This window comes from Platalea leucorodia (genome assembly GCF_965183815.1).
Source record: "Platalea leucorodia genome assembly, chromosome: 22".
NCBI classification, from domain to species: Eukaryota; Metazoa; Chordata; class Aves; order Pelecaniformes; family Threskiornithidae; genus Platalea; species Platalea leucorodia.
Window position 1 is genome coordinate 2867431 of NC_138844.1, and position 12767 is coordinate 2880197.

Sequence of the window (12767 nt, forward strand, 5' to 3'; positions counted from 1 at the left end):
CGATATCCGCTTGCAGCTGGAGACATGAGGTCCCCAGCTGCCCTGCCCGTCCTGCTGCTCCTCATCCTGCACCTCACAGCTGGGGCATCTGCAGCTCTGTAAGCCCTCTCTGTGTCTGTCTGTCCGTGCCTGGTGGGAGGGCATTTAACTTGGCTCCTTGGCAGTGCGTAGTGGGAGCTAATCCTTCCCGTGCATGTGATTGCTGGCCATGGTGGAAATGTTGTCCCTGCCCATGAGCATTGAGGACTTGGCACCCAGGGGCTGCTGGGGCTGGTGGCTCTGGGATGGTTTGTTGTAGGTGCTGCCTCACTTGCAGCCGATGTGTGAGCAGAGCCTTTGCTTTGCTGAGCTGAGGAGTCAGGGGGAGCCCAGAAGCAGAGTGGGGAGGCTGCGGGAACTGGTCCTGCACTCCAGTACAGGTTTCTGTGCACCCAGGAGCTCTTCAAGACCTCCGTTGGGTCTGTACTGGGATGTGCCTCATCCCCACGCCTCTCATGTCATCACTTCTCTTTGCCAGGAGTTATGTGGTCACGTCCCCAGCTGTGATGTACCACCCCCACACAGCGATGCTGTGGGTCCATCTCAGTGGCCTCCACGAGCCCGTCCAGGTGACCATCCAGCTGCAGAAAGCAGATGGGGCCCATAACATCACTCTGCTGGAGAGGAAGGTCCAGGAGCCTCATCTGTACCAGAACATCACCTTCCCTGTGAGTGTCACCCCACACACAACCGTAAGCATGGAGGGGGATGCCCTGGACACCCAGTTCCCAGAGCAGAGCAGTTCCCACCAGCTCCCCTGAGCGCGGGGCTGTGGTCCCCTGTGGGGCTGGGAGCAGGCATGACTTCCCCATCTTTTGCTAGTCTCATCCCCGGTGCAGGCAAAATGACTCTAGGCTCAGCCCAGTTATTCGGTGGCTGAAATAATCCCTCGGTAGCAGACCTGCAGACTAGGGCAGGGTGTCGGGGGGACATTTCTTCCCAGCCCCTGGCTTGGGGAAGGTGTCCCTGTGGGTGAGGAATGCTCTGGGTCACTCGGAGTGAGCAGAGCATATCCATGGCATATCCCTTGTCCTTACCCAGTGCCTGGTGTTTTCCCTGGCAGGCTCCAGCCCCCACCACAGGGAAGGAAGAAATCGTAGACCTGCACATCTCAATCCAGGGAGAGTCCCTGGATGTCTTCAAGAAGAAAAAGGTGATGCTGAGAGCCCTGGAGCCTGGGATCTTCATACAGACAGACAAGCCTGTCTACAAGCCTGGACAGCAAGGTGAGGGGGGCAGGATGGACCACGCTGCTCTGGGCTGAAGGACCTGGTGGGAGAAGGGTGCAGGCGGTTCAGCCTTGCTCCTACGCTGCATGGAAACAGGACTCATCCTGGGATGCACTGGGACCTCCAGCACTGGCCTAGGGCAATGCCAGGACATGCTGGCAGTGCTGGAGGCTGTGGTGCTTGGGGGGCAGTGCCCCACTGCAGGGCTCAGGGTGGATTTCCATCCACCTTCCCCATGGGGAACCCCCCTCCCTGCAGATGCACTCACCCCTGCATTCCCGTTTGCTCTTTCCAGTGAAGTTTCGAATTGTCTCTTTGGATAAAGACTTCACTCCCAGCAGTAAGAAGGTGAGAGCAGGGCTGGGGAAGAGGGGAGGCAACAGGGAGGCAACAGGGCTTCTCCTACAGCCTCGGCAAGCCATGAGAGAGGTGTGGGAGTCAGCCAGCGCCTTTCCCCTTAGGAATCCTGCCCCAGCCAGCTCTGCCTGGCTGGCTGCACTCCCCAGGGGCAGGGATGCCCTGTGCTGTTCGCACAGACTTCAGCGGGCTAAGGAAAGAGAAAGCAGAATTGCACGTGTGACATGGGAACATACCCACTTAAACTTTCGGTTAGGGATGTAGCGATGGTGAGTGGCACGTAGGGAACGTGCTATTGATGATAGCCATCAAGTCATCAGATGCCAGGATTGCAGGCAGTCTCTGGCACCCCAAAGCAATCATCTGGGTCTCTGGAAGTGACAGGAGGTTCCTAGATGAAATGGTTGCTGGCTTCTTGCGAAGGCACTAGAAGATGCCACCTCCCCATGCCATGCTGGCAGTGCCCTCAGCTCATCCCAGCTAGAGCTGCCCACAGGCTCAAAATTAATCCCAAAGCAAATTGAAGGGTTGGAAGTTTACAGTGTCCCACAAATAACCCTCCCTCTACTCCATCCATGGCTTCATAGATGTCCCCACCCTAGTGAGACCCCAAGGAAGGCTTTGAATTTCTCCACTAACCATCTTCTCTTTGCCTTGCAGCTGCCCCTTGTGTTCCTGAAGGTCAGTCTGAGAGATGGAGGGAGGCTCCTGGGCAGTGTGGGCTTGGGAAGGCAGCATGGCTGGGAGAGGAGAAGCATAACGCAGCCATGGGCTGCTTTATCATGGGGTGCTGGGGTTCCCAGGGTGCTGACGCCGTGTGTCCCTGTGTGCAGGATCCCAGCGGGAACCGCATCGCGCAGTGGCGGGAGGTGAGCCCGCGGCAGGGCATCGTGGACCTGTCCCTCCCGCTGGCTGCAGAGCCAGCCCTGGGCACGTACACCATCGAGGTGGAGGGGAAGAGACGCTCCTTCAGCGTGGAGGAATATGGTGTGTGGAGACTGGGAGGTGCATGGGGGGTGGGAGCCCCACCTCGGCATGTCCCTGTGGGCAGCATGTCTGTGTCCCCCGGCCACCCAGGCACTGTTGTCCTTGTCCTGGGAGCGACAACCCTCTCTCCTTTTGCTTTGCCATCAGTGCTGCCCAAATTTGAGATGACCATTGATCTCCCTGCCGTGGTGCTGGAGAAGGACAAGAAGTTCCAGATGGAGATTTGTGGACGGTGAGCCCAAAACAGTCTGTGCCGGGAAGAGGGATGGGATGCGGGCATCTGACATGATGTGGCCCATCAGGCACACCTTCACCACCCTCCACCCAACAGGTACACCTACGGGAAGCCCGTCCAGGGGAAGGTCCAGGCCAGCTTGTGCCAGCCCTTCAGGAACACCAGGATCCTGCATAGACTTGACCAGAAAGAGATGAACTGCATCGAGGTTGGCGGGCAGGTGAGCACTGCCGGGGAGTGTGGGTACCACTGGGACAGCCCCTTCCTGGGACTGCTGCTAACGGGGTTGACTCTGCTCCTCCAGACTGAGAAGAACGGCTGCTTTTCAACAGAGGTTTTGTTGAGTGCCTTCAACCTGACCAGCTCCATGTATCAGAAACAATTCCAAGTCCAGGCATCGCTGGTGGAGGATGGGACAGGTGGGGATGGCGGTGTTCTCCTGCTTGGGAATGGGCATTGCCACTGGTGCATAGTTTTGCATTCATCCCTGTGTGCACCCAAATGCACGTGGCATGGGGTATTGGTCTTCTCCGGGGAAGCCCAAAAGCAATGCTGTGATTTAGAGGTGCACGTGTCCAGGGACCGGTTCCAGGTGGGGATATGAGCCAGGTCAGCCAGGCAATACTTCTAATTCTGACCAGAGAAATGGTTGGGGGGCAAAAACAGCTTTCCAAGACCCAACAACTCTCCTGATGCTATGGCTAGCAGCGAGTTGAGTCCTTGCAACACAAAGCAGTGGTTTCACCCAGGCCGGTGGCATGGCTTTGTTCTTCGAGATAATCCACCTCACCCACCACCTCGGTCTCACCAGAAATGACTGCCAGTGGCTTGGCTTCAGAACAAAAGGAGAAGACCAGGGGTTGTCCCAGGCCCATCGGCACTGAGGTGGCCCTGCGTCACGGTGCTTTGGTGAAGTACCTTTTGTGAAGTCTCTGCAGCCAGCTGTACCTTGGCTTTAGGTCTAAAACATGCCGTAGAGGTTTTCCTCCTCTTGTAGGAGGTGCAAACTGTGCTTGAAGCTGCCGGCTGCAGAGGGAAAGCCTAAAATATCCAGGGACCTTTTCTGCACCATGATGGGGGATCTGGCAGCAGCTAACCTGTGCCCTGTGTCCCTACAACACCCTCAGCTCTCCACTCCCTCTCCACAGGGCTGGAGCTGAAAAACACCAAAAGCTGCAAGATTTTACCTGAAATCCTCACTGTCACCTTTGAAAACACTGATGATTTCTACAAGCCCGGCATCCCCTACACTGGGACGGTAATGGGGGGGTCCTTGCACCCAGCAGGGCTCCCCTGCACCCAATCCTGGTCCCACTGACCCCCAAACCCCGCTCTCCTACCCCTGCCCTCTGCCCCACGGCTGCAGCCCAACCTGGGGCATCTCCCCTCCCCTCCCGGTGCAGATGCTGCTGAAGGGAGCCGACGGCACCGTGCTGCCGCAGAAGCAGCTCTTGCTCATCGTTAGCCAGCAAGGAAAAGATACGAGACAGACCTTCCTGACAGACAGATCGGGGAGAGCTTCCTTCGAGCTGGAGACCTCTGGTTGGAGTGACATGGTCTCCCTGCGTGTAAGTGACCCGTCCCCCACCCCTCAGGGGTCCCTGTGCTGCTTTCTCCAGCAGTATGGGGCTGGGCACCTCTCCGAGCCAAGAACCTGCATCAGTGGTGCCTGGCGATGGGACCAGCATCTCGTGGATTCTGGACAGCTTCACCACCTTGATTTTTACCTCCATCACTCAGGGTCAAGTCAACAAGGCAGCTCAAACCCAGAACGACAGCTCGACGCTCATCTACCAAAATGCCTATGCGTACGTCAGCCCCTTCTTTTCGGCAAGTAAGAGCTTCCTGCGGATTCACCGGCTGGAGAGCGAGCTGCCCTGCGGTCAGCCCCAGCAGCTCTGGGTGGATTACATCTTCAGCAAGAAGGCCTTGGGGACCGAGCTGGAGAGCCTGGATGTGGTCTTCCTGGTGAGCCCCGGCCCGGGGACGGCGGGCAGCAGGCGTTGGGGAGGTTGTGTGCAAAGGTCCATATCTACACACATGTTCATGGTTGTGTCCCTGAGGACAAGACAATGAGCCATCTGTCCTGGCTAAACAGAGGGACCTACGCTACGCTGTTAGTAGAGGTGTCTGCTGGCACTGTTGGACCTGCATGCCAATGGGAGATGTTGGGGGGGCTGGAGACAGGGCAAGGTCAAAAACCATCCCGGACCCAACCCTTGGGTCCCTCCTCCATCAGGGCATTTTGGTTCCCTGCTCAGCATTGGTTTTGTTGTTCCCATCTCCTCCTCTGTAGGTTCTGGCCAAGGGGACCATTGCCTCCGTCCTCAGGAAAGAGCTGCCTGCAGAGGCTGGTAGGTCCTGAGGCATGGACAGGCTGTGCGGGTCTCTGCTCTCCATGCCTGGTCCTCATCTCCCCTCCTTCTCCACGGCCCAGGGCTGAGAGGGTCCTTCTCCCTGGAGCTGCCTGTTGGCCCCGAGCTGGCGCCCACAGCCAAGGTGCTGGGCTACACGGTGCTGCCCGACAGCGAGATGGTGGCTGACAGCACCGAGCTCAAGGTGGCCAAGTGCTTCTCTAACAAGGTGAGCAGAGGCTGCTGGAGATGGGGGAATCGCTCCATGGCTTGTCCATAGCTGCATGCCCTGAGGTCCGCCCTGAGGTCCACCCTTCTCCAGATGTAGCACAGCATCACAGTCTCTTTAATCCATGCCCTGATCCCCAGACCCTTGAGCCCGATTTTATTGTTGTCTAGAAGAGACCTCCATGTACGTGGCTTGGTCTTGCTCCTCCGTGGGAGGTGGCTCCCCCTCCTGTCCTTGCCCCCTGATGCCTCTGTCCCTCCCCAGGTGAAGATGGCTTTTTCGGAGGACAGGGCTCTGCCTGGCTCGGTGCTGCAGCTGGAGCTGGAGGCTGCCCCAGGCTCCCTGTGCGCCATCCGTGCCGTGGACCGCAGCGTGCTGCTCTTGAAGCCCGAGGCTGAGCTCAACACGGAGGCGGTTAGTGGTGGCACTGCCCAGGACCCCTTCTGCAGCCCCAGGGACCAGCCAGGGATGGGGGGGAAGAGACGACACTGGCGTGGGCCTCCCCTATGGGGACTCGGTGCCACGGTGGCTCCTGGGCAGTCCTGCTCCTGGGCAGGGGGTAGGTGCCTCGGTGGTTTTGTACCTAGCACACATGTTTATTCCCAGGTCTACAAAGTACTCCCTGAATTCGACTACCCTGGAAGCATCCAGGACCCGCCACCCTGTTCAGCGTTTTCCTGGAACTATCCCCCGGACTTTGACATTCCCATCACCCCATTTGTACCGAGACGACGAGACTTCTTTCGCCCTCCAAGGAGGCATCTCTTACCTTTACCATTTTGGAGGAATTCCGAGATGAACACCTACAAGTTATTTCAGGTAAAGGCCCTGCCCACCTGTGCCTTCTGGTTCCTCTTCATCCAGGAGCCGGCTGTGGTTTGCTCAGGCTGCCGAGAAACCACAGAAACATCCTGTGAAAGCCACACTCATGGCAAAGGTCTTTCCCTTTCCCACGGACTCCAGGCTCCAGTCCTTCTCCACTTGTCTTCTTCTGCAACCCTGTGACTATTTGCTGCTGGGATGGGGATATTCCTCCTGCTGGGTTTTGGAGATGGACAACCTCTTTTCTTTTTCACAGAACGCAGCACTGAAACTTTTCACCAATGCCAAGACCAGCGATGTTTGCAAGGAGAGGTCCGGCTTCTATGGGATGGCAGGTCCCCAAGGTCCCAGAGGTCAGCAGAGCCCTCGGCTTGCTTGCTCCACTGAACCCCCTCGGGAGAAAAGAGCAAAGAGCTGGTGCCCAGGCCTGGCTCCCGTGTCCTCAGGGGGACTTGGAGCCATCCTGGAAATACACTCAGCATCAAAGGGACTGAAGAGGATTGAAAAGGATTTTGGCCACCTTTGGGCTGCCTGCAGGCGAGGTCCAGCTGCGATGCAGAGACCTGTGGACCCTAATTTCTGCTCTGCTTTTTCCAGGTGGCTTTGATTCCAACATCAAGTATTTAATGAGAGAAACGAATGTCCCAGAACTAATGACCCATGCTGTCTCAAAACTAACAAACCATGGTATCCCAGTCGGTGCTGTCCAGGAAGAGCCACCAGCACCCCGGACATATTTCCCAGAGACGTGGCTGTGGGACGTCGTCCCTGTGGGGTGAGTGAGGACAGTCCCCATGGGGCTGGTCCTCTTCCCATGTCCCCTCCTGCGTGGAGGGAGGTTGGGGACCTCAGGACAGCTCCTTCTTCCACAGGGAGGGAGCCAGCCCAGCTGGGGATGACACCAGCTGTGGGTGAACATGGTGGGATGGCCTCATGATGTTCTCCATCCCACAGGGAGGGGGGCTCCGCAGAGGTGACGGTGACGGTGCCCGATGCCATCACCGAGTGGGAAGCCGGGATGTTCTGCACGGCCCCGTTGGGCTTGGGGCTGGCTCCTGCCGCCACCCTCACGGCCTTCAAGCCCTTCTTCGTGGAGCTGGCACTGCCCTACGCCGTGGTCCGCCATGAGGCCTTCACCCTCGTGGCCACCGTCTTCAACTACTTGCGGCAGTGCCTGCAGGTGAGCGGGGCTCGGGGGGGAGCCCTGGGTCTGGGGTCCGGCAGGGGCTGATGGAGCCGTGGCCATGGTCTGGCAGGTTCAGGTGACGCTGGCAGAGTCGGCAGAGCTGGAGGTGTCGGCGAGCGTGGACGGGGCGTATGGTGGTTGCATCTGCGCAGACGAAGCGAGGACCTTCCGATGGGCTGTGCGAGCCACCAGCCTGGGTACGGGACACTGGGGCCACAGCAGGACCCCCCTTGCCCTGCTGCTTGGGGACCCCCTCGGAGGATGGGGTGGGCAGGGAGGATGGGAACAAATGCAACGTCACCTGGGAAGCTCTCCTCCACTCCACTCTCACCCTCCCCATTGCCTCCCAGCGCTGCTCCTCAACCTGGTGACCCCCATCCCAATCCAGCCAGCTCCACACAAAGCCCCAGGGCTGATGCAAGCCCATGGGGCTGCAGTGCGGGCTGGGGGGAGGCTCCGTGGGGACTGAGTGCCCCACTTGCATCTGCAGGGGAGGTGAACATCACTGTCAGCACTGAGGCCATCAGCTCCCAGGAGCTCTGCGGCAACGAGATGCCCGTGGTGCCAGCCCAGGGGCGCGTGGACACCGTGATAAAGCCCTTGCTGGTGCAGGTCAGACAGATTATGGCAGAGGAAAGTGGGACGGGTTTGGGGACAGGGTCTGAGCAGCCCTCAGGGTGCAGCAGGAGGACTGGGAGTGGGACAGCACCCAGCCCCGAGCCCGGGCTGCAGGCATGACCCTGGGGAACATGGCTGGTCCCTTCTGATCGACTCTGATGCTGCTTCCCCACAGCCCGGGGGGATCCTGGTGGAGAAGGCGCACAACTCCCTGCTCTGCCAGGAAGGTAGGACCGGCCGGGGGTGTCCAGCAATGCCGTGGGGAAGTGGAGCAGGGACGCTTGGCCACTGGTAGCAAGGGCCACCAGGCGCAGAGGAGCCAAGGACCAGGGTCCATAGACGCTCTTGGCTGAGATGCCCCAACCCAGCCTTGAGCCTACAGAGGGTCAGAGCAGGAAGGGGCTGGGCGAGGGTGCCAGGGGGCCGGGCAGGGAGGAGCTGAGCATCCCCACTGTCATTGCCCTCTGTCCCCCCAGTCACTGAAGAAGTCTCCCTGGAGGTTCCTGCAAACATCTTGGAGGGCTCCCAGCGAGCCCACATCACCGTGATGGGTAAGGGACAGGCGGGGGACGGGGGACCACCCGGGGCAGGGAGGGTGCGGAACTCCATGGCCCAAGCTCAGCAGGAGGTGAGACTGCCCAAAGCTGAGACGGGAGAGGATACGGGGTGCTGGTGGCAGGGGCCACAGCCAGTGACGGTGCTCCCCATGTCCCCCCGGGACAGGCGACATCATGGGCAATGCTCTGCAGAACCTGGACCGTCTCTTGGCCATGCCCTACGGCTGCGGGGAGCAGAACATGGTCCGCTTTGCCCCCAACATCTACATCCAGCAGTACCTGGAGAAGAGCGGGCAGCTGCACCCCGATATCCGCGCCAAGGCGCAGGGCTTCCTGCAGAGCGGTGAGCGTCCCCGGTCCCCTCCTCTCCCTGTCCCACCCTGCCTTGCTGGCAAGGGACACCACCGCCATTTATCCCCCCTCCCCATTTTCTGCCTACGCCCTGGGGTGGGTCTGGGCTCCAGGCTGCCTCTGGGGTCCCCTGGGGTGTAAGGACCACTGTGCAAAGACTCGCCCCCATCTCGTCCCTGCAGGGTACCAGCGAGAGCTGCTCTACAAACACAATGATGGCTCCTACAGCGCCTTTGGGAAGAGCGATCCCGGGGGCAATACCTGGTGAGGGACAGCATGGGGCTCGGGCAGGCTGTGCAGCGGCATCCTGCCGGGGACCGGCCAACCTGGGGCTCCTCCTGCCGCCAAGCGTACCCTAGCCACGGTCTCCCATCCCTCTGACATCTCTCTGGCTCGTAGGCTGACAGCGTTCGTCCTCAAGTCCTTTGGGCAAGCTAGAGCCTACGTGGCCATCGAGGAGCGGCACATCACGGATGCGCTGCGCTGGCTGCAGGAGAAGCAGCAGAAGACCGGCTGCTTCCGCAGCGTGGGGAAGCTTTTCAACAACGCCCTGCAGGTGGGTCAGTGGGGTGGGACATGGGGACATGCGGCCAGAGCTGGGTTGGCGCCGGCACATCCCTGGTGTGCAGTCTAGGCAGCGGGGGAGTCCCTGTGCCGGTGACGCGGCAGGGCCGGACCCATCTCCCACTGTCCCCTTTGCAGGGTGGCGTCTCGGACGAGCTCTCGCTGTCGGCTTATGTCACGGCTGCGATGCTGGAGCTGGGGCTGTCCCCAACGGTGAGGATGACCCCATCTTTCCTAGAGGGGCTGGTGGGGTGGGGATGGGTGCTGGGGCAGGGAGTCTGGCTGTTCCAGGCCACCTCCTAGCCCAACCTCGGTGCCAGCTGGTCTCACTGGGCAGAACCGGGGTCTCTGAGTGATGCCCACACCCAGGGACTGGCTCCTGACTCTGTTCCCGTGCCAGGACCCGAAGGTGAGCTCAGCCCTGCAGTGCCTGGAGGCTTCGGCCACGGACGACCCCTACACGCAGGCGCTGCTCGCCTACGTCTTTGGGCTGGCGGGGCGCAGGGAGCAGCAGCAGACCCAGCTGCAGAGCCTGGCCCGGCACAGCGTCAGCGCAGGTACCACCCGGCACGAGCAGCGGCACCTCCAGGCAGGGCCACCCTCTCTGCCTGGGTCACCCCATCCCACCCCCGGTCTCCCGGGACCCCCGGAGCAGGGGTCTGAGCTCCCAACTCCCTTCTCTCCCAGACGGGCAGCTCTACTGGCAGAGGAAGGGGAAGGCTCTGCCCCCCTCGCAGCCCTCCTGGGCGGCCGCCGCGCCGGCGGAGGTGGAGATGACCGCCTACGTCCTCCTGGCCTACCTCTCCCAGCCGCAGCTCTCCTCTGCTGACCTGGCGACTGCTTCCCAAATCGTCCGCTGGCTTAGCAAACAGCAAAACCCCTACGGGGGCTTTGCCTCCACACAGGTACTGGCACCAGGGTCCATGGGGCTGCTCGAAAGCGTCCCCTCCCTCTATCTGCAGGCAGGGGTGACCCTGGCTCGGTGCTTTCTCCACGCCCAGGACACCGTGGTGGCCCTGCAAGCCCTGGCCAAGTATGCCGCCTTGACATACGGCAGCAATGGGGACTTCATGGTGACGGTGACGTCCCCGACGGGCACCGCACAGGACTTTGTGCTGCACAACAGCAACCGGCTGGTGCTGCAGCGGGCAGCTCTGCACGAGCTGCCGGGCACGTACAGGGTGCGAGCCCACGGGCAGGGCTGTGCCCTGGTGCAGGTGGGTACGGCCCAGGGTCCCCGTCCCCGTGCAGTGCCCGCTCGGTGGCTCTAACCCTCCTGCGTCACCCCAGGTGACCCTGCGCTATAACGTGCCACCCCCTCCGAGCACGGGGACATTCGACCTCCGCGTGGAGACGGAGCCCGGGGAGTGCACGGGGGATGCCAGCGCCCGCTTCCGCCTCCTCCTCCGGGCACGGTAGGGGCTGGGGCTGCCCCCCGGCTTTGGGGGGGCCTGGAGCAGCCAAGGAGGGAGGGCAGACCCCAACCCCACCCCGGGGCTCTGCCCTTGCAGGTACACCGGGGAGCGTCCCGCCACCAACATGGTTGTCATCGAGGCCAAGCTGCCATCTGGCTACATCCCGGACAAGAGCTCCGTGGTGGAGGTGAGGAGCCCCCGCCGCTCCCAGGACCCCCTCTGGGACACCCACCCTGCCACTGAGTCCCCGCCCCTCGGGGGCAGCAGGACATGGAAGGGCACCCACTCGGGGTGCTGGCCCTGGCTGGGGCACCCACGAGCAGCTGATGCCCATCCTGAGCCGTGTCCCTCCAGCTGAAGAGGCAGAAGCTGGTGAAGAAGGTGGAGGTGCAGCCCGACCAGGTGACGATTTACCTGGACCAGGTGAGATGGGGCATGGGGACAGGAGCAGGACCCCGCGCGCTGGGGTGTGGGGATGCTTCCCCATCGTGGATGGTTGCGCCTCACCCTTGGGCCATCTCCGCAGCTGACGAAGGAGGAGGAGAGCTTCGCCTTCACCGCCACGCAGGACTTCCCGGTGAGGAACCTCCAGCCGGCCACCGTGACGCTCTACGACTACTATGAGACGGGTGAGCCCTGCCAGGGACGTGGCCCCGGCGTGCCTGGCCCCGCTGCCACCCCTTTGCAACCCCAATGGCTCAGACGGGGTCTGGCTGAGCTTTCAGTTCCCATGGATGAGCTTTGGCTCGTTAACGGGAGCAGCTCACCCTGAGCCCGCTGGTCACCATCCCTCCCGTTGCAGGTGACCGGACGGATGCTGCCTACAGCGCACCTTGCAGCGCAGGTACGGCTGAGCCTGACAGGGCTGAGGGGTCACCCCACCATCGGGACCCTGACGGGGACCTGCCGACCCTGAAGGGCCAACCTGGGCTGCGCTGAGCCCCTGGACTCAGGGGAAGGAGGGCAGCGAGGGGGGATGGAGGAGCCCAGCCTGCAGCCCTGGATTGATCGATGGGGACTTGCTGGCCAGAGCCTGGCGGGGCTAGAGGCCAGGCAGGACCCAGGTGTCCAGGGTGTGGGGTGCAGAGAGGAGCTGTGCTTCTTTAAGGGGGCTCAGACCCCCACCAGCCCTGGCCTTCCTCCTGTGCACCTTATGGAGCTCCCCACCCCTGGGTTCGGGGTCACAGAGGGGATGAGACACTGAGCTGGCAGGGATGGGGCAGCCCAGGGTGGCCGCAGGGGCAGAGGAGCTCTCCTCTCACAGCACCCACCCTTTCATTTTGAAGAGGCTGACGGTCAGGATCAGGAAAACTTCTAGCACAGCCTGAAGCCTGGCAGCTGCTCCCCTCCACTCGCCCCAACTCCCTCAGCCACTGAGGGCCAGGACGGCTGACGGTCTGCTCCCACCCTGGCCACAGCCCCGACCCTCCACGGGGGCAGAACATGGCCCAGGGACGCTCACAGCACCGCTGGCACCCAGCACGGCACGGCTCGCTCTGGACTCGGCCACTTCTCCCTGTAGCGCAGCTCCCACCCCACCAGGACCCAACACAGCCACAGCCGAGGGGCTGACGCAGACCCACGGGCAGACGCCTTGCAAGCCCCTGCCACCGGTATTTGACTGGTTGAGCAGCCAAGCGGTGGCTTTACAGGGACACCAGATCTGGGCTCCCCGCGGCACCTGAACGGGACCAAGACCTCCTCCCTCCTGCCAGCCCAACTGTCCCTTCCCCAGCAGGTCCCCACTGCCACTCACCCCGCCGCGCTCTCCCTGGGAGTCACGGCGCTACCCCGGCACTAACGCGGTGCCACTGTCACCAAGAG

General features: G+C 61.6%; 1 protein-coding gene across 1 annotated transcript; it reads left to right on the forward strand.

Moving 5' to 3' along the window:
* Positions 1-24: 24 nt before the first annotated feature.
* LOC309600117 (alpha-2-macroglobulin-like protein 1) lies at positions 25-12744 on the forward strand (the record flags this gene model as incomplete). The annotated part of the gene is made up of 36 exons (XM_082332182.1): positions 25-98; positions 518-707; positions 1103-1265; positions 1564-1616; positions 2286-2306; positions 2459-2612; positions 2760-2844; positions 2944-3067; positions 3152-3266; positions 3996-4105; positions 4251-4415; positions 4588-4815; positions 5144-5201; positions 5285-5430; positions 5695-5844; positions 6037-6249; positions 6509-6605; positions 6850-7027; positions 7207-7432; positions 7509-7635; positions 7929-8050; positions 8232-8283; positions 8533-8607; positions 8780-8956; positions 9147-9228; positions 9364-9520; positions 9667-9741; positions 9929-10085; positions 10216-10433; positions 10530-10745; positions 10819-10943; positions 11040-11130; positions 11298-11366; positions 11470-11572; positions 11746-11787; positions 12596-12744. The coding sequence occupies 36 exons, from the start codon at positions 25-27 to the stop codon at positions 12742-12744; spliced, it is 4587 nt and encodes a 1528-aa protein (XP_082188308.1).
* Positions 12745-12767: the final 23 nt, after the last annotated feature.